Source organism: Melanerpes formicivorus, unplaced genomic scaffold, assembly GCF_026170545.1.
Source record: "Melanerpes formicivorus ecotype bairdi unplaced genomic scaffold, bMelFor1.0.p_v2 SCAF_129, whole genome shotgun sequence".
In the NCBI taxonomy this organism is placed as follows: domain Eukaryota; kingdom Metazoa; phylum Chordata; class Aves; order Piciformes; family Picidae; genus Melanerpes; species Melanerpes formicivorus.
The window spans coordinates 1,107,421-1,127,005 of record NW_027142481.1 but is presented as its reverse complement, the minus strand read 5'-3'; the positions used below and the strand labels follow the sequence as shown (position 1 = coordinate 1,127,005).

The 19,585-nt window shown below is 51.3% G+C and overlaps 1 protein-coding gene across 1 annotated transcript in view; it reads right to left on the bottom strand.

The window, feature by feature from the left end:
* Nucleotides 1-302: 302 nt before the first annotated feature.
* The window catches only part of PRKG2 (protein kinase cGMP-dependent 2), a 37,145-nt gene continuing 17,862 nt past the window's right edge, over nucleotides 303-19,585 (bottom strand). The window contains exons 7-18 of the mRNA XM_068167991.1: nucleotides 19,321-19,415; nucleotides 18,281-18,349; nucleotides 17,296-17,394; nucleotides 15,544-15,694; nucleotides 10,498-10,634; nucleotides 9,842-9,931; nucleotides 8,494-8,635; nucleotides 6,416-6,579; nucleotides 5,675-5,797; nucleotides 3,505-3,567; nucleotides 1,840-1,906; nucleotides 303-483 (exon numbers count right to left, since the gene is read on the bottom strand). Of these exons, the coding sequence (XP_068024092.1) occupies nucleotides 388-483; nucleotides 1,840-1,906; nucleotides 3,505-3,567; nucleotides 5,675-5,797; nucleotides 6,416-6,579; nucleotides 8,494-8,635; nucleotides 9,842-9,931; nucleotides 10,498-10,634; nucleotides 15,544-15,694; nucleotides 17,296-17,394; nucleotides 18,281-18,349; nucleotides 19,321-19,415 (1,296 nt within the window). The 3' untranslated portion in view covers nucleotides 303-387. The remainder of the gene's footprint in view (nucleotides 484-1,839; nucleotides 1,907-3,504; nucleotides 3,568-5,674; nucleotides 5,798-6,415; nucleotides 6,580-8,493; nucleotides 8,636-9,841; nucleotides 9,932-10,497; nucleotides 10,635-15,543; nucleotides 15,695-17,295; nucleotides 17,395-18,280; nucleotides 18,350-19,320; nucleotides 19,416-19,585) is intronic.

The following is a 19,585-nucleotide window of genomic DNA, read 5'->3' as shown; positions in this document are numbered from 1 at the left end:
AGTTGATGAGATGGTGCTGGGTGATAGGTTGGACTTGATGATCTCGAAGGTCTCTTCCAACCTGGTTTATTCTGTTCTATCCAATGGCAAAACAATACCTCTGATCCAGAGTGTCTGCAAAGGTTCATAGAGACACTGTGCACAAAGATCCTTCAGGTTCCATCTGCTGAGTGAATGCATGCCCTTCTTGCCAGGAGATGGACACAGATTTTGGTGCATGATCCCAACCAGTTCTGGTTGCTGGCTTCTGTCCTTCAGGGAACCACTGTGTTGGTCACAAACCTTGAGTAAGCTGAGTTCTTAAGCAATGAACAAGACAGCAGGTTTAGAACTGATGCCTGTGAGTCTCTATAAATGTCCTGGGAGGGGAAAAAAAGTAAACAGTGCTCAGAAATCCTTGTCCCAGCCTGAAAGTTCATCTGGAGGAGTTCCCTCTTCAGGTGGATAGCTGTCAAAGTAGCTGTAATCAGTTGGTCCAGACAGCTAAGGGCATGAAAAACACAAACAGCTGTTTCAGAAGGTGACTTTGGGAAATACTTTCCATTGATTATGCATTGATTGGATTGCTGCCAGTGGAGGAATGAAAGGCTAAGCATGAAAGGCTAAGTGTGATATGGAGGAGCTGCTCCATGGGTGCAACTCCTTGTTCTTTCAAAGCTCTCCCTCCAGTAATTCCAAGTGGACCAGAACCACTACATGATCCTCCCCTCCACAAAACCACCCCCCAGCTGCTGCCAGATGCTAACTCTGCCCCAAAGCCCAACAAAGCCACTAAGAGACCTGGGCCATGGTGCAAGCCATGTAGATGCAAATGTCTTTATGTCAGATCTCCACTCTTGGGCTAAATACTCAAAGCAGATCTCAGAATTGCTTTTGGTTTCAAACTGAGTTCCAAGTGAGTTTCCAGTTCTTTACCTACAATCCTTCTTCTTTTGTCTTTTTTTTTCCCCTCTTTCATTTTAGGGCAAAGAGAAACTGGCCATTTAAAACCAGGAAGCTTATTTAAGGAGGTGCAGTGAGTCAAGGGTAACAGAAGGCTGGGATTTGTATTCTGCACAGTCATGTGAGTGGTGCATCTTAATCACCACAGAGGCAGAGGTTAGCCAGGCAATCAGGAAATTATAGAATCATACAATCAATTGTTAGGGTTGGAAGGGACCCCAAGGATCATCCAGTTCCAACCCCCCTGCCATGGGCAGGGCAACCTCACACTACAGCAGGTTGCTCACAGCCACATCCAGCCTGGCTGCAAACACCTCCAGGGATGAGGCACCTTCCTGTGCAACCTGTGCCAGTTGTCTCACCACCCTCATGGGGAACAACTTCATCCTAACATCCCACTGTCCATCCCACTTCTAGTTTTCCTCTATCCCTCCCAGTCCTATCCCTCCCTCACCCCCTCCAAAGTCCCTCCCTCACCCCCTCCAAAGTCCCTCCCCAGCTTGCTTGCAGCCCCCTGCAGCTCCTGGAAGGCCACCAGAAGGTCTCCTGGGAGCCTTCTCCTCTCCAGCCTGAGCAGCCCCAGTTCCCTCAGTCTGTCTCCATACTGTGCCCATTTACCAAGGAAAAGATGGTTTTTTTCAGCACTCACTCCTGACCAAACCCTTTTTGTTCCAGCACTGCTGAAAAGCTAATGCAGAGGGCACAGTCAGAAGAATTATTTCCACCACTTCACTGCGTTTCACTTTTGTCTCTCTTGCTGCCCCTCTTCCTTTCGTTTGATTCTCACTAAAATCTTGAGCTACAACCACTGAAAGGCATCTCTGGGAGGTTTCCCTCTCGTTGTCAGCTGTAGCCAAGCACCAAAGCGTTCAGGACACTGAAAGCCAAAGGCAATACCTCTCTTTTTAAAGGCGATGTTAGTTTCCTGGCTTTCAGCCCATCCCAGTTAAAACCACACAACCACCTGGTGAAAAAGAAACGAGAGACAGGCAGGGAGAGACCAAGAGACAGAGACGTGTCATTAGCATATCAACAGACCAAAACGAGGTGTTCAAGAGCTCTACGATGATTTTCTACGGCACAAGCCCCATGAGGAGAGGCTGAGGGAGCTGGGATTGTTTAGCCTGGAGAAGAGGAGGCTCAGGGGAGACCTTATTGCTGTCTGCAACTACCTGAAAGGTGGTTGTAGCCAGGAAGGGGTTGGTCTCTTCTCCCAGGCAACCAGCACCAGAACAAGAGGACACAGTCTCAAGCTGCACCAGGGGAGGTTTAGACTCGAGGTGAGGAGAAAGTTCTTCACCGAGCGAGTCGTTCGTCATTGGAATGTGCTGCCCAGGGAGGTGGTGGAGTCCCCATCCCTGGAGGCGTTCAAGAGGAGATTGGATGTGGCACTTGGTGCCATGGTCTAGTCATGGGGTCTGTGTTGATAGGTTGGACTCGATGATCCTCGAGGTCTCTTCCAACCTTAGTTATACTACTGTAAATACTACCTTCTGTCCGTGTGGCAGCAGTTAGGAGGAAACCTGAGCAGCGTCATTGCAATACGAGGCAGCGCTAGCAGGGGGAGCTTCAGGCCCACCAGATCTCACCTCGTCCGCATCGAAGCGCCCAAGTGACAGGCAGGTTAATACAGAATCGCAGAAAACACCCAGCTGGGAGAGACTTCAAAGCTCATCCAGTCCAGCACTGAAGGAGCAACCAGCAACCAGCACCAGAACAAGAGGACACAGTCTCAAGCTGCGCCAGGGGAAGTTTAGGCTGGAGGGGAGGAGAAAGTTCTTCACAGAAAGAGTTATTGGCCACTGGAAGGAGCTGCCCAGGGAGGTGGTGGAGTCCCCATCCTGGAGATGTTCAAAAAAGGATTGGATGTGGCACTTGGTGCCATGGTTTAGTTATCAGGAGGTGTTGGGTGATAGGTTGGACTTGATGATCTCTGAGGTCTTTTCCAACCTTGTTGATTCTGTGATTAAACCATGTCCCTAAGCCTCAGGTCCACACACTGCTTAGAGACCCCCAGGGATGGTGACTCCAGCACTGCCCTGGGCAGAGCATTCCAGTGTTTGAGAAAATTCTTCTCTGTGAAGAAATATGTCTTAGTATCCAGCCTGAACCTCCTCTGGTGCAGCCTGAAACCATTTCTTCTGGTCCTGTCACTTAGCACCTGAGCACCAGCTCCACAAACTGCTCAAGGTGAGGAGAAAGTTCTTTACTGAGGGAGTCATTTGCCATTGGAATGTGCTGCCCAGGGAGGTGGTGGAGTCCCCATCCCTGGAGGTGTTCAAGAGGGGATTGGATGTGGCACTTGGTGCCATGGTTTAGTCATGAGGTCTGTGGTGCCAGGTTGGACTTGATGATCTTTGAGGTCTCTTCCAACCTTGGTGATTCTGTGATTATCCTGCACCTGTGATTAATTACACAGCAACAGAGATCTCTCTTCTGCAGGCTACCTGCAAGTGCCTGGAGCTTTGTGGGTTTGCTGAGCTGGGCTCAAAATTATTAAAGGTAACCTTGTTTTATTTCCTTATAAAGACAATTTTCTTCTTGCCAGCCTCTTTCACTTACCTGTGCTTCTTGATGTCATTCATTCCATTCCTCAAATTGCCTAACCTTTCTGTAGGGTTTTGCCTGGAGAAGAAAAAAAAGGAAGGATAGGTATTATACCAATATTTTTTGCTGTTTAAAGGGCACTTATAGTACCATAGTATCAGTCAGGGTTGGAAGGGACCACAAGGATCATCTAGTTCCAACCCCCCTGCCATGGGCAGGGACACCCCACACTAGAGCAGGCTGGACAGAGCCTCATCCAGCCTGGCCTTAAACACCTCCAGGGACAGGGCCCCAACCACCTCCCTGGACAACCCATTCCAGGGCTTCACCACTCTCATGGGGAAGAACTTCCTCCTCACCTCCAGCCTGAATCTCCCCACCTCCAGCTTCATTCCATTCCCCCTAGTCCTATCACTACCTGAGATCCTGAGCAGTCCCTCCCCAGCCTTCTTGCAGGCCCCCTGCAGATACTGGAAGGCTACAATTAGGTCCTAACTGCTTGCATTTAACAGTTACCCAGGGACAGAGCTTGCTTGGAACATGCCTTCACACATGGAGAAATAATGTGTCCAGTTCTGGGCCCCTCAGTTTAGCAAAGATGTTGAGATGCTGGAAGGTGACCAGAGAAGGGCAACAAAGCTGGGGAGGGGTCTGGAGCACAAGGCTGGGGAGGGGTCTGGGGCACAGCCCTGTGAGGAGAGGCTGAGGGAGCTGGGGTTGCTTAGCCTGGACAAGAGGAGGCTCAGGGAAGACCTTATTGGTCTCTACAACTACCTGCAGGGAGGTTGTAGCCAGGTGAGGGTTGGTCTCTTCTCCCAGGCAACCAGCAGCAGAACAAGAGGACACAGTCTCAAGCTGTGCCAGGGGAGGTTTAGGCTGGATGTTAGGAAGAAATTCTTCCCAGCAAGAGAGATTGGCCATTGGGATGTGCTGCCCAGGGAGGTGGTGGAGTCACCATCACTGGGAGTGTTTAGGAAGAGACTGGATGGGGTGCTTGGTGCCATTGTTTAGTTGATTAGATGGTGTTGGGTGATGGGTTGGACTTGATGATCTTGAAGGTCTCTTCCAACCTGGTTTTATTCTACTCTATTCTGCTCTACTCTATTCTGCTCTACTCTAATAATGAATTGTCTTTTGAGGATGGAGAAACCTTCCAGGAAGCCAAAACAGTGTTGCTGGGCTGTGAGAAGCAGCAGAGGGTTGGATTTTAGTTGCACCCCTTTCTTTTTCTTAGCCAGCAGGTCTGGTCATAAGTTACAAAATGAGGCAGCCCAAAATTTGTAGCTACAAATCACAGAATCATCACAGAATCATCACAGAATGTTAGGGGCTGGAAGGGACCTTGAAAGATCATCCAGTCCACCCCCCCTGCCAGAGCAGGATCCCACAGGGTAGTCTGCACAGGAATGCATCCAAGTGGGTTTGGAAAGTCTCCAGAGGAGACTCCACAACCTCTCTGGGCAGCCTGCTCCAGGGCTCTGCCACCCTCACTATAAAGAATTTTCTCCTCATGTTGAGGTGAAACCTTCTGTGTTCAAGCTTGTATCCACTGTCTTATCACTGCACACCACCCAAAAGAGACTGGCCTCCTACCCTTGCCCCCCACTCCCCAGATATTGATAGGCATTGATCAGACCCCCTCTCAGTATTCTCTTCTCCAGACTAAACAGCCTCAGGGCTCTCAGTCTCTCTTCACAGGGGAGATGCTCAAGTCCCTTAATCATCCTTGTGGCTCTCCCTTGGACTCTCTCCAGCAGGTCTCCATCTCTCTTGAACTGGGGAGCCCAAAACTGGACACAGTGTTGCAGATGTAGTCTTAGCAGGGCAGAGTAGAGAGGGAGAAGAACCTCCCCAGCCCTGCTGGCCACATTTTTCTTGCTTCATCCCAGGATCCCATTAGGCTCTCTTGGCCACAAGAGCACTTTGCTGTCCCATGCAGAACTTGCAGCCCACCAGCACTCCAAGATCTTTCTCTGTGGAGCTGCTTTCCATCAGGGCAGCTCCTAACCTGTCCTGGTGCCTGCTGTTATTCCTCCCCAGATGGAGGACCCTGCACTTATTCTTCCTTAACTTCACGAGGTTTGCCTGCACCCAAACTTGCCCAGGCATCCATCACTGGAGTCTGGATGTGAAACAGCTCAGGCTGCCTACCCCAGGCTCTGCCCCAGGCCGCCCCTCCTCCTACCTGCAGAGCCTGCGGATCAAATCCTCGGGCCGCCTGGTGATTGTTTTAGGGAAGTCCAGCTTCTCAATGCCTTTGAGAATCAGATTGTATGTCACCATCTGATCAGCCCCAGAGAATGGTGGGCTAGAAGGAGGAAAGCAACACTGATAAATGGCATGGCTGGCAAGAGCAGATGGGGCCATCTCTCATCGAAGGTTCTCCTCTCCCTGGTTTTACAACCTTCAGCCTTTCAGTTTGGGGCATCAGAAAGGTTTGAAGCTGCCTGTGGGCACCAGGGAAAATGCATGACCACCTGTCTCCAACCCAGCTCAGAGAAGCTCCTATGCTGCACTGCCATTGAGCATTCACAATGAGCTGCCACAGTGTGCAGAGAAGCAAAGGACAAGCCCTGCTTATGGTTCACCCACCCCGCTGCATCCCATCCCGCTCCACCCCAGGCACTAAAGTGGAGCAGAACAGTCTGCTGTCAGCTGCTCCTCACAGGAAGCAGCAGCATCAACCAAAGCAGCTCCACACCAGCCACTTAGAGCTGGTGTCTGGCTCTCTTCTTGGGATGAAGCAGAACTGAGAGTATGTCTGTGGTGCTTCTGAAACGATGGAAGATAAGACATGCACGAAGAGGCCAAGGGAAGCACCAGTGCTGCACCTTCTTCTGTGAAGGGAAAGCCCCCAGACTTCACCTTGACATCACCTTGACAACATTTCTGAAACCCAACCCAACTGGGAGCAGGAGCCACTTACCTGCCAGTAAGGAGTTCATACACCAGGATCCCAAGGGACCAAAAATCCACACTGAAGTCATGGCCTTTACTCAGAATGACTTCAGGGGCAACGTACTCAGGGGTTCCACAAAATGTCCAGGTTTTCTGCCCTGATCCAATCTTCTTTGCAAATCCAAAATCAACCTGATCAAAACCAACATATGCTGCATAATGCAGAGGTGTTTGGGGCTAGGAAGCCTTAAGGTCTTAATTACTTCCTCGTCTCCTGCAAAGATGTCAGAGCTGCAGCCTATGGCTGGAACAGTTGCAATTCCACTGGGTTACTGGATGGTGTGGAACAGATCCAGTCACTGCTTGAATCATTTTCCTTGTGGATAGAACAAGCTATGACTTCACAGAACCACAGAATCAACCAGCTTGGAAAAGACCTCAGAGATCATCAAGTCCAACCTATGACCTAATACCCAACACCTCCTGACAACTAACCCATGGATCCAAGTGCCACATCCAAGTCTTTCTTGAACACCTCCAGGGACAGGAACTTCACCACCTCCCTGGGCAGCTCATTCCAGTGGCCAATCACTCTTTCTGTGAAGAACTTCCTCCTCACCTCAAGCCTAAACTGCCCCTGGTGCAGCTTGAGACTGTGTTCTGCCACTGCTTGCCAGGGAGAAGAGCCCAACCCCCACCTGGCTTCCTTGAGGACATGAGATTTTCAGCCCATAGAGGATGTGGGGCTGCTCACTGTCTTCAGAGTGGATATGTCAAGCTCTTTGCAGGGTGTGTTCTTCATGCTATGTGTGGTCACAGTTAAGTATGGCAGCAGCTCTTCACTGTGGTCTCTCTACAGAGATACTGCAGAACCTACCACAGAATGGTCTGGGTTGGAAGGGACCTCTAGAAACCATCCAGTCCAAACCCCTCTGCAGTAAGCAGGTGCATCCTCAACTTGATCAGGTTGCTCAGAGCCTTGTTGAGCCTCACCTTGACTATCTGCAGGGATGGGGCTTCAACTCCCTCCCTGGGCAAGCTGTTCCAGTGTTCCACTACCCTCAGGGTGCAGAGTTTCTTCCTAACATCCAATCTAAATCTGCTCTTCTCTAGTTTGAAACCATTGCCCCTTATAACAGACCTTTGTAAAGAGTCTCTCTTCACCCTTCATGTAGACCCACCCCCTTCAGGTACTGAAACCTGTGATAACTTGACACTGAACAAGGATGATTTGGCACCTGACAAATGTGGTTCCTGCCTTTACATGAAGATTGGCTGTTGGGAGAAATGATTTTTGCTGTTCATGCTGTGGCAAGAGGGCAACAAAGCTGGGGAGAGGTTTGGAGCACAGCCCTGTGAGGAGAGGCTGAGGGAGCTGGGGTTGCTTAGCCTGGAGAAGAGGAGGCTCAGGGGAGACCTTCTTGCTCTCTGAAGGGAGGTTGTAGCCAGGTGGGGGTTGGTCTCTTCTCCCAGGCAAGTAGCACCAGAACAAGAGGACACAGTTTCAAGCTGTGCCAGGGGAGGTTTGGGATGAATGTTAGGAAGAAATTCTTCCCAGCAAGAGAGATTGGCCATGGGAATGTGCTGCCCAGGGAGGTGGTGGAGTCACCATCACTGGAGGTATTTAAGAAGTGCCATGGTTTAGTTGATCAGATGGTGTTGGGTGATAGGTTGGACTTGATGATCTCAAAGGTCTTTTCCAACCTGGTCAATTCAATCCAATTCAATCCAATTCAATTCAATTCAATTCAATTCAATTCAATTCAATTCAATTCAATCCAATCCAATTCAATTCAATCCGATTCAATGCAATTCAATTCAATCCAATTCAATCCAATTCAATTCAATCCAATCCAATCCAATCCAATCCAATCCAATTCACTTCCATTCCATTCCCCACTTTCTCTATAGCTTTGCAATGCCTTTGTTCCTCACCCTACAATGAGTAGCCTGCCCTCAGTTCTACTGAAGCCTAAGGGTCATTAAACTCTGGGATCCTGGCACTGCACTGACATGCTCTCTATTTTTATCCCCCTGCAAGGAAACAGGGTACAGGCACCAAAGGATAATATCACCCCCCCCCAAAAAAAAGAGGTTACATCTTACCAGTTTGAGATATCCTTCAGCATCCAAAATCAAATTCTCTGGCTTTAAGTCTCTGTAGATAATTCCTATGTGATGTAAATAGTCAAAAGCTTCTGTCACACACCCAACACAGAACTTGGTAGTGACTTCATCAAAGCTGCCTCTGGAACAAAAACAATCACTATCCTTGCAGATAATTAAGCTCTACAAATGCCTCATTCCTCAGCCAGATAACATGTAATAGACCCAAAGAATCACCTGGGTTGGAACACACCTCTAAAGGGCTTCCAGTCCAACCCCCTTGCAGTGAGCAGGGACACCCTCAACTAGATCAGGTCACCCTGAGCCCCATCGAGCCTCAACTTGAAGATCTGCAGGGATGGGGCCTCAACCACCTCTCTGGGCAACCTGTTCTAGTGCTCCACCACCCTCACTGTAAAGAACTTTTCCCTAACATCCAACCTAAGCCTGCTCTTCTCCAATTTCAAACCATTGCCCCTCATCCTGTCCCTGCAGGCCTTTGCAAACAGTTACTCTGCAGCCTTCTTGTAGCCCCTTCAGGTACTGGCAGGTTGCTATTAGGTCTCCCTGGAGCCTTCTCCTCTCCAGGCTGAACACCCCCAGCTCCCTTTGTCTATCCTCGTAGCAGAGCTGCTCCAGCTCCAATTTTTGTGGCCCTCCTCCAGATCTGCTCCATCAGGTCTATGCCCTTCCTGTGTTGAGGGCTCCAGAGCTGGACACAGCCCTGCAGGTGAGGTCTCCCCAGAGCAGATCAGAGGGGCAGAATCCCCTCTCCCCATTTGCTGGCCATGCTACTTTTGATGCACCCCAGGCCTTCTGTGCTGCAAGTTCACACTGCCTCCTTGTGTTCCCCCAAGTCCTTTTCCTCAGGGATGCCTTGTATCAATCCCTCCTCCAGCCTGTATTGATAGTGAGGGTTGTTCCAACCCAGGTGCAAGACCCTTCACCTGGCCTTGTTGAACTTCATGAGGCTCCCCTGTTGCCACCTCTCCAGCTTGCCCTGGTCCCTCTGGATGCCATCCTGTCCCTCTGGCATATGGGCAGCACCACTCAGCTTGGTGCCATCTGCACACTTGCTGGTGGTGCCTGGATCCCACTGGCTGTAGCACTGATAAAAATACTGAACAGCACAGTGTGGACCCCTGAGGGACACCACTGCCACTCTTCTCTGTCTGGACTCTGAGCCATGTAACACCCAGACTAGTCAGGGGGAGTTCTCTGTGCTGACATTCAGTACATCACTCATGCAACTGAAAACTGAACCAAGCATCTTCCCAACAGACAGCAACAGGCATATGGAGCTGACTGGTGGTTTTAAAAGACAAGGTTCCTCTGTGTTTGCTTTTACCTGTCTCTCAGCAAGCTCCACAGCTCACCTCCAAGGCAGGCCTCCAGGAGCATGTACACGTACTTGCTGTCTTTGAAGGTGCGATACAGCCTGTGGAGGCAAACAGCAGACAAAGAGAGTGCAAGACTTGCAGTGGGTTTTTTCCTCCAGAACTCACAGAATCATAGAATTGTCAGGGTTGGAAGGGACCTCAAGGATCACCTAGTTCCAGCCCCTCTGCCATGGGCAGGGACACCTCACACTACAGCAGGTTGCTCACAGCCACCTCCAGCCTGGCTGCAAACACCTCCAGCCAAGAGGCTTCCACCACCTCCCTGGGCAGCCTGTGCCAGGCTCTCACCACCCTCCTGGCCAACAACTTCTTCCTCACAGCCAATCTCCATCTACCCACTTCTAGTTTTGCTTCATCCCCCCCCAGACCTATCACTCCCTGACACTCTCAAAAGTCCCTCCCCAGCTTTCTTGGAGCCCCCTCCAGATCCTGGAAGGCCACAAGAAGGTCTCCTCGGAGCCTTCTCTTCTCCAGACTGAACAGCCCCAACTCTCTCAGTCTGTCTCCACTGACATATATTGAACCTCATTCTTAATAATGCAGGCCAGTGAGTCACAATTGGGGGGGGGTGTCAACTTTTAAGGGAACCTTATGGCCAACTTACTTTACAATGAAAGGAGAACAGATCTGCTCGAGGATTTTCTTCTCAGAGTAGATGTGCTCTTGCTGTTTGGTGTCCACTATGTGCTGCTTCTTTATGCATTTCATAGCAAAAGCCACATTCTCATTTTTCACTTTAACCTGTGAATTAAAGATGAGGAGTGAGGCAGAGGTGAGGGGCTACCAACCTGCTCTCAAGAGGTACTGATATCCATCAGCACAGGGCTGAGCCACTTGGACGCTCACAAGTCCATGGGAGCGGATGGGATCCATCCTAGGGTGCTGAGAGAGCTGGCAGATGAGCTGCCAAGCTGCTCTCCATCATTTTCCTCCAGTCCTGGCTCACTGGTGAGGTCCCAGGTGACTGAAACTGGCCAATGTGGTCCCCATCCACAAGAAGGGTCGGATGGAGGAACCTGGAAACTCCAGGCCTGGCAGCCTGACCTCAGTGCCAGGGAAAGTGATGGAGCAGATTATCCTGGGGGCAATAGCTGCACACCTGAAGGATGGCCAAGGGCTCAGGCCCAGCCAGCAGGGATTTAGGAAGGGCAGGTCCTGCCTCTCCAACCTGATCTGCTTCTATGATCAGTGACCCGTCTGGTGGATGTGGGGAGGCTGTGGATGTGGTCTGCCTGGACTGCAGTAAGGCCTTTGACACTGTCCCCCACAGCAAACTGCTGGCTAAGCTGTCAGCTCATGGCTTGGACCACTACACTCTGAACTGGGTTAGGAACTGGCTGGAGGCTGAGCCCAGAGAGTGGTGGTGAATGGTGCCACAGCCAGCTGGCAGCCAGGCACCAGTGCTGTGCCCCAGGGAGCAGTGCTGGGCCCCAGCCCCTTTAACATCTTCATTGATGATCTGGAGGAGGGGATTGAGTCAGTCATCAGCAAGTTTGCAGACGACACCAAGCTGGGAGCAGATGTTAGTCAGTTAGAGGGCAGAAGGGCTCTGCAGAGGGACCTCGACAGACTGGACAGATGGGCAGAGGCCAACAGGATGGCATTCAACAAGTCCAAGTGCCAAGGGCTGCACTTTGGCCACAGCAACCCCAGGCAGAGCTACAGGCTGAGGTCAGAGTGGATGAGAGCTCCCAAACAGAGAGGGACCTGGGGGTGCTGATCGACAGCCACCTGAATATGAGCCAGCAGTGTGCCCAGGGGGCCAAGAGGGCCAATGGCATCCTGGCCTGCATTAGGAATAGTGTGGCCAGCAGGAGCAGGGAAGTCATTGTGCCCCTGTACTCTGCTTTGGTTAGGCCACACCTTGAGTCCTGTGTCCAGTTCTGGGCCCCTCAGTTTAAGAAGGACATTGAAACACTTGAACATGTCCAGAGAAGGGCAACAAGGCTGGGGAGAGGCCTTGAGCACAGCCCTGTGAGGAGAGGCTGAGGGAGCTGGGGTTGTTTAGCCTGGAGAAGAGGAGGCTCAGGGGTGACCTCATTGCCCTCTACAACTACCTGAAAGGTGGCTGTAGCCAGGAAGGAGTTGGTTTCTTCTCCCAGGCAACCAGCACCAGAACAAGAGGACACAGTCTCAAGCTGTGCCAGGGGAGGTTTAGACTCGAGGTGAGGAGGAAGTTCTTCACCAAGTGAGTCATTCGTCATTGGAATGAGCTGCCCAGGGAGCTGGTGGAGTCCCCATCCCTGGAGGTGTTCAAGAGGGGATTGGATGTGGCACTTGGTGCCATGGTCTAGTCATGAGGTCTGTGGTGACAGGTTGGACTCGATGATCCTCGAGGTCCTTTCCAACCTAAGTTATACTGTGATACTGTGAGACTGTGACTGTAATGAGGTACAAATGCCTGATTTGTACAGACTGACTTTAGATCTGACTTCAAATCCAGCACCAGATCTTTTTAGTGTCCCAGCCCTCACATGCAAGATAAAGAAATGTTCCCCATGCTCATTTTTAGGTAGCAGCAGTTTGGACAGGTATTTTACAGCGAGTTTATAAACACAACAGGTCCTAACTCCAAGGCAAGATTTCTACCCAGGAGCACAACACAAAGGAACACAAAGCAGAGGCAGTTCATGAGGAATGTTTACAAATCATTTTGCATGACACTGTCCAGTTCTGGGGCCCTCAATTTAAGAAGGACATTGAGACACTTGAAGGTGTCCAGAGAAGGGCAATGAGGCTGGGGAGGGGTCTGGGGCACAGCCCTGTGAGGAGAGGCTGAGGGAGCTGGGGTTGCTTAGCCTGGAGAAGAGGAGGCTCAGGGGAGACCTCATTGCTCTCTACAACTCCCTGAAGGGAGGTTGTAGACAGATTTGGGTTAGTCTCTTATCCCAGGCAGCCAGCACCAGAACAAGAGGGCACAGTCTCAAGCTGTGCCAGGGGAGGTTCAGGCTGGAGGTGAGGAGAAAGTTCTTCCCAGCAAGAGGAATTGGACACTGGAATGAGCTGCCCAGGGAGGTGGTGGAGTCCCCATCCCTGGAGGTGCTCAAGAGGGGCATGAATGTGGCACTTGGAGCCATGGTTTAGTTGTCAGGAGGCGCTGGGTGAGAGGTTGGACTTGGTGACCTCTGAGGTCTTTTCCAACCTTATTGACTCTTATTCTCTGAAATATTATCCAATATGCAAAACAAGGGAAAAAGATGGGAGTTAAAGCAAGGCTTCCAAGAAACCATGGAAGCAGCTCTCTGTGTGCTACAGCTGGCTGATAAAGCAAGGCTTCCAAGAAACCATGGAAGCAGCTCTCTAGAGAGTGTCCTACAGCTGGCTGATAAAGCAAGGCCTCCAAGAAACCATGGAAGCAGCTCTCTGTGTCCTACAGCTGGCTGATAAAGCAAGACTTCCAAGAAACCATGGAAGCAGCTCTCTAGAGAGTGTCCTACAGCTGGCTGATAAAGCAAGGCCTCCAAGAAACCATGGAAGCAGCTCTCTGTGTGCTACAGCTGGCTGATAAAGCAAGGCTTCCAAGAAACCATGGAAGCAGCTCTCTGTGTGCTACAGCTGGCTGATAAAGCAAGGCTTCCAAGAAACCATGGAAGCAGCTCTCTAGAGAGTGTCCTACAGCTGGCTGATAAAGCAAGGCCTCCAAGAAACCATGGAAGCAGCTCTCTGTGTGCTACAGCTGGCTGATAAAGCAAGGCTTCCAAGAAACCATGGAAGCAGCTCTCTAGAGAGTGTCCTACAGCTGGCTGATAAAGCAAGGCTTCCAAGAAACCATGGAAGCAGCTCTCTGTGTGCTACAGCTGGCTGATAAAGCAAGGCTTCCAAGAAACCATGGAAGCAGCTCTCTGTGTCCCACAGCTGGCTGCTAATGCAGTTTTTAGCTTCTTCAGGTGATGGTGCAGCATTTGCAAGCTGGCTGCCAAGCAGTGTGGGATTTGTTTCATGAAGCATGAGGCAGAATCAAACAACTGCTGGTCTGACACAGGCTCCTGTAGTTTCCCCCTCCTTTCAGGAGCCTGCACCAGAAGTGTTCCCTCATTATTTTCTTTTAACTCTCAAGTGTTTGCTACTCAGTCAGAGTGAAATTTAAACCTTGAGTCTAATGAGGCTCCCTGCATCCCAGAAACACAGCTGCTCTTGCTGCTGAATAGGACTCCAAAGAGCCACGACAAATTGCTGGCAATTTCAAAGCCAACACAGCTCAGAGCTGGGTCCTACTGCTGTTGCTGTGGGGCACGACCAAGAGATTACTGCAGCTCCAGGCAGAAGCCTGGGAGATGGCCTGCAATGCAGGCAGGCACATCTGCAAACTCCACCTGCACACACTGGTGAATGTGTGTCTAGTGACCAGGAAGATGTTTTCAGCAGCAGGAGATGAAGGCACACAAGAATGGATTTCTTTCTCTAAACACCATGGAACCATAGAATCCCAGAATTGTCAGGGCTGGAAGAGACCTCAAGGCTCAGCCAGCCCCAACCCCCTGCCATGGGCAGGGACACCTCACACCACAGCAGCTTGCTCACAGCCACCTCCAGCCTGGCCTTCAACACCTCCAGGCAGGAGGCTTCCACCACCTCCCTGGGCAACCTGTGCCAGTCTCTCACCACCCTCATGGGGAACAACTTTTCCTCACAGCCAATCTGAATCTACCCATTTCTATTTTTTTCCATTCCCCCCACTCCTATCACTCCCTCACACCCTCAAAAAGTCCCTCCCCAGCTTGCTTGTAGGCCCCCTTAAGATACTGGAAGGCCACAATAAGGTCTGCACAGAGCCTGCTCTTTTCCAGATGAAACAGCCCTAACTCACAGCAGAGCAGCTCCAGCCCTCTGCTCCTCCTCCTGGCCCTGCTCTGGACACCTTTCAGCCCCTCCACAGCCTTCCTGCCACAGAGGCTCCAGAGCTGGCCCCAGAGCTGCAGCTGTGGGCTCAGCAGAGTGGAGCAGAGGGGCAGAATCCCCTCCCTGGCCCTGCTGGCCACACTTCTCTTGCTGCAGCCCAGGCTCTGCTTGGCTCTCTGGGCTGCAAGTGCTCCCTGCTGGCTGCTGTGGAGCTTCTCCTCCCCCAGCACCCCCAAGGCCTTTTCTTCAGTGCTACTCTCAAGCCAGTCCCTTTCCAGCCTATATTAATGCTTGGGATTGCCCCAAGCCATGATCATTAAGGTTGGAAAAGACCTCTAAGAAGTCCTGAGAATATTTTTTACCTATGCATTGCTTTATAGGGAATTACCTCTGCCTGAGAAGCACAGGCACAACTCCCTGAAAGGTGGGGCTTGAGGTGAAGGTAGGTCTCTTCTCTCAGGTAACAAGTGACAGGAAAAGAGGAAAGAGCCTCAAGCTGCACCAAGGGAGGTTCAGCTTGGGCATTAGGAACAATTTCTTCACCAAAGGGGTTGTCAAGCCCTTGAACAGGCTGCCCAGGGAAGCAGTGGAGTCATCACCCCTGGAGGGATTGAAAAGCCACACGGATGCGGTGCTGAGGGCTGTGGTTTAGCAGCGACCTGAGGATGCTGGGTCAATAGCTGGACTCGATGATCTTAAAGGTCTTCTCCACCCAAAATGATTCTAAGCATGCAGAACATCCTCCACATCTCTCAGCAGTCAAGCCAACCAGCCAGGACAGCAAAATACTGTGTTTGAAAGAAAGTCTTACAAGCTCCACCCTTCCGAACCCACCGACACCCAGAGTGGTGACAACTTCCAAGTTCTGGAATGGGGCAGGAGGGAAGTGGGCTACTTTTTCCTGCAGCTCTATCAGCTCCAGAGACACCTCTTTGGTCAGCTCTTCACAGAAGGATCTTCCTCTGCATTAAGAAAATGAAGACAGGTTAGTGCTTTCCCTGTCAGCAGTCTGTATCACAGGACTTGAATACTCCCACGGGAAAAAATACAGACACCTAAAAAGCCTTCTTGTTGCTTTCCTCATTTCATGCCTCTCTGCTTCTCCCCCTCCCCCCCTTCCCCCCCCCCCATGCCTCCCTGAATTGCAGAGCTAAAAATTAGCTGTGCCAAGTCCTCAGACAGCCTCAGACCTCCCACACAGCAGGTAAAGATCCGTGCTGGGAGCAGGGAGAGGGAGAAAAGGGCAGAACAAACTGTGAACCCCTTATAGGGAAGAGGAAGGGAAAGGGGGGAAGGGGGAAGGGAAAAGGGAAAAGGGGAAGGGAAAAGGGGAAGGGAAAAGGGGAAGGGAAAAGGGAAAAGGGAAAAGGGGAAGGGAAAAGGGAAAAGGGAAAAGGGGAAGGGAAAAGGGAAAAGGGAAAAGGGGAAGGGGGAAGGGGGAAGGGGGAAGGGGGAAGGGGAAGGGGGAAAGGGGAAGGGGGAAAGGGGAAGGGGGAAAGGGGAAGGGGGAAGGGGGAAGGGGGAAGGGGGAAGGGGGAAGGGGGAAGGGGGAAGGGGGAAGGGGGAAGGGGGAAGGGGGAAGGGGGAAGGGGAAGGGGGAAGGGGAAGGGGGAGGGGAAGGGGGAGGGGAAGGGGGAGGGGAAGGGGGAAGGGGAAGGGGGAAGGGGAAGGGGGAAGGGGGAAGGGGAAGGGGGAAGGGGAAGGGGGAAGGGGAAGGGGGAAGGGGGAAGGGGGAAGGGGGAAGGGGAAGGGGGAAGGGGAAGGGGGAAGGGGAAGGGGGAAGGGGAAGGGGGAAGGGGAAGGGGGAAGGGGAAGGGGGAAGGGGAAGGGGGAAGGGGAAGGGGGAAAGGGAAGGGGAAAGGGAAGGGGGAAGGGGAAGGGGGAAAGGGAAGGGGAAAGGGAAGGGGAGAGGGAAGGGGGAGGGGAAGGGGGAAGGGGAAGGGGGAAGGGGAAGGGGGAAGGGGAAGGGGGAAGGGGAAGGGGGAAGGGGAAGGGGGAAGGGGAAGGGGAAAGGGGAAGGGGAAAGGGGAAGGGGAAAGGGGAAGGGGAAAGGGGAAGGGGAAAGGGGAAAGGGGAAAGGGGAAAGGGGAAAGGGGAAAGGGGAAAGGGGAAAGGGGAAAGGGGAAAGGGGAAAGGGGAAAGGGGAAAGGGGAAAGGGAAGGGGACCAGGTTGGAAGAGACCTTCAAGATCATCGAGTCCAACCTATCATCCAACACCATCTAATCAACTAAACCATGGCACCAAGCACCCCATCAAGTCTCCTCCTAAACACCTCCAGTGATGGTGACTCAAGGTTACACTTCCCTGTGTCCACCTTCCAGACTGCCTAAGCCCCTTGGAGGGCTTCTGTCTCTATGGTTAAGACACCCCAGTCCTAACCCCGTAGCACTGGGACAGAGTGACTTCATGGTTGAAAGACAACACACTGAGATGCAAAATGCTTTTGTTTCAGAAAAAAATCATGTCTTGAATTCCATAAGCATCCCCAGACCTTTCCATTGCAGTGCCTGCTGCCATTCCTAGAGGCCTGACTCCCATCAGCTGCCAAAGGGTCTGACTTACTTTGCATGTCGCTTCTCATCAGCCTGGGCCAGGTTAGCCACATAACCTTCAAGGTAGGTTTGGAGCTCCTCATAAGTTCCAACAGTTTGATTAAATGTCCTAAAACCACAAATGAAACAACAGAAACTACTGAACATGCTGTGGAAAGAGAAAGAAACCAGGCTGAGGGCTGCTGCACCGAGGCTTTACGTTGTCTCCAAGTCATTATCCAGACTGAGCTAAAACTAAAGCTCACTTCCACAGCACACATGCTAAGAGCTTGGAAGAATCATAGAATCATCAGGGTTGGAAGGGAAGTCAAGGATCAGCCAGTTCCAACCCCCCTGCCATGGGCAGGGACACCTCACACCCACAGCAGCTTGCTCACAGCCACATCCAGCCTGGCCTTCAAGACCTCCAGGGATGAGGCTGCCACCACCTCCTTGGGCAACCTGTGCCAGGCTCTCACCACCCTCCTGGGGAAGTTTCTTCCTAACATTCAATCTGGATCTACCCACTTCTACTTTGGTTTCATTCCCCCTCATCCTACCACTACCCAACACCCTAAAATGTCCCTCCCCAGCTTTCTTGTAGGCCCCCTTCAGGTACTTTAAGGCCACAATAAGAAGCAGTGACCAGGCAAGTATCTTCTTGCACTGAGTTGCCCAAACTGGACACAATACTCCAGGTGTGGCCTCACCAGAGCCGAGTACCAGGGGACAATCCCCTCCCTGCTCCTGCTGGACACAGCATTTCTAACCCCAGCCAGGATGCCATTGGCTTTCTTGGCCACCTGGGCACACTGCTGGCTCCTATTCCGTTGCTCATTGATTAGAACCCCCAGATCCCTTCATCAGGTCTTTGTCTAGAGCACAGCCACAGCTCAGCATCCATAAAGCATTACCACTCCTTCAGCTTAAGGAAGAAGCACTCTGACTGTGCCTGCAGTGATGTCCCATCTGAAAGGGGATGCAAGGCTTGCAGGAAGCTGCAGCATGCTACTCACTCTCTGTCTATCACGAGGCACTCCACGTTGTACTCGTCTGCAATAACATTTGCTGATCTGACATCATCACTAAGAATGGAAACAGATTAGAAGCATTCAGTGCACAGCAAAAATCCTCAAAGTACTTCACACTCAGCTCCTGGAGGGCCACAGCTGCCACAGGTGAAACCTCTCAGAGGTCTTTGCAGCCTGTGTCTGGATGAATCTAGGTGAATTGAATGCACAATGACAGCATGTTGCTAATCACTGTCATTGTCCAGCACAGCATTTTTGCCACCTTCCACAAGGTTTGGATCACGGCTTCCTAGAGCCACCCTCCAAGAAATCAGGATGAGATCTAATTGGGTTCACTGCTCATTTGGTAGAATAGAACAGAATTAACCAGGTTGGAAAAGACCTTTGAGATCATCGAGGCCAACCTAGCACCCAGCACCATCTAATCAACTAAACCATGGCACTGAGTGCCTCATCCAGGCTCTTCCTGCACACTTCCAGTGATGGTGACTCCACCACCTCTCTGGGCAGCCCATTCTGATCCTCAGATATAAAACATTCCTGAGAGCAAATGATCCCCAGGCAGTCACCCACATACATATGTGCTGTATGAGCTACTGGGCTGCTGGGTGATGTATTTCCTACGCTCGTGCACCTCTGTTCCTTACTACAGTGAGCACTGGCACAGAAACAGCTGCTCAGTCCAGCAATGATGGAACTCATCCATGCTAAGGAGTCTGGCACAAGTTTTCCTCACAGCTTTTACTGAAATACATAAAAACAAATAAGAAATAAGCAACAAAGCAGAGGGCAAGCATTGGATCTGCTGAGGAAAACCAAAAGCTGATCACATTTGATGCTTTCCAACTTCTTTTCCCTACAGAAATAAATAAGGCAAATTCAACCATGAACTTAAATCTTCTGACTTTGCCACCAAAACAAAGGCCACGCTCCAAAACAGCCCTCAGCTGTATGGCCCAACACACAGGGACAGGTAGGTCAGCTGGAACACTGCATACACCATGAGGCAGACAATGTAAACCAACCTAATGAGAGCCTTTTCTCCAAAGTAATCTCCTTTCTGGAGGTTTTTAATCAGCTGAGGCTGTGAGTGAGCTGCAGTACTCTGGGTGACTATCACCTGGAAAGGACAGGAACAAAAATTGAGCTGCACCATCCTCATGCACTGCTGTATTTTGATGAGGTTCAGTGCCTGAGACTCTGCTTGGGGAAATGGAGGGGGGGGGGGGGTCACACTGCACTTCTGCAACACCTTCTTAAACATTTCACAAGCCTAGCAGGTATTGAAAC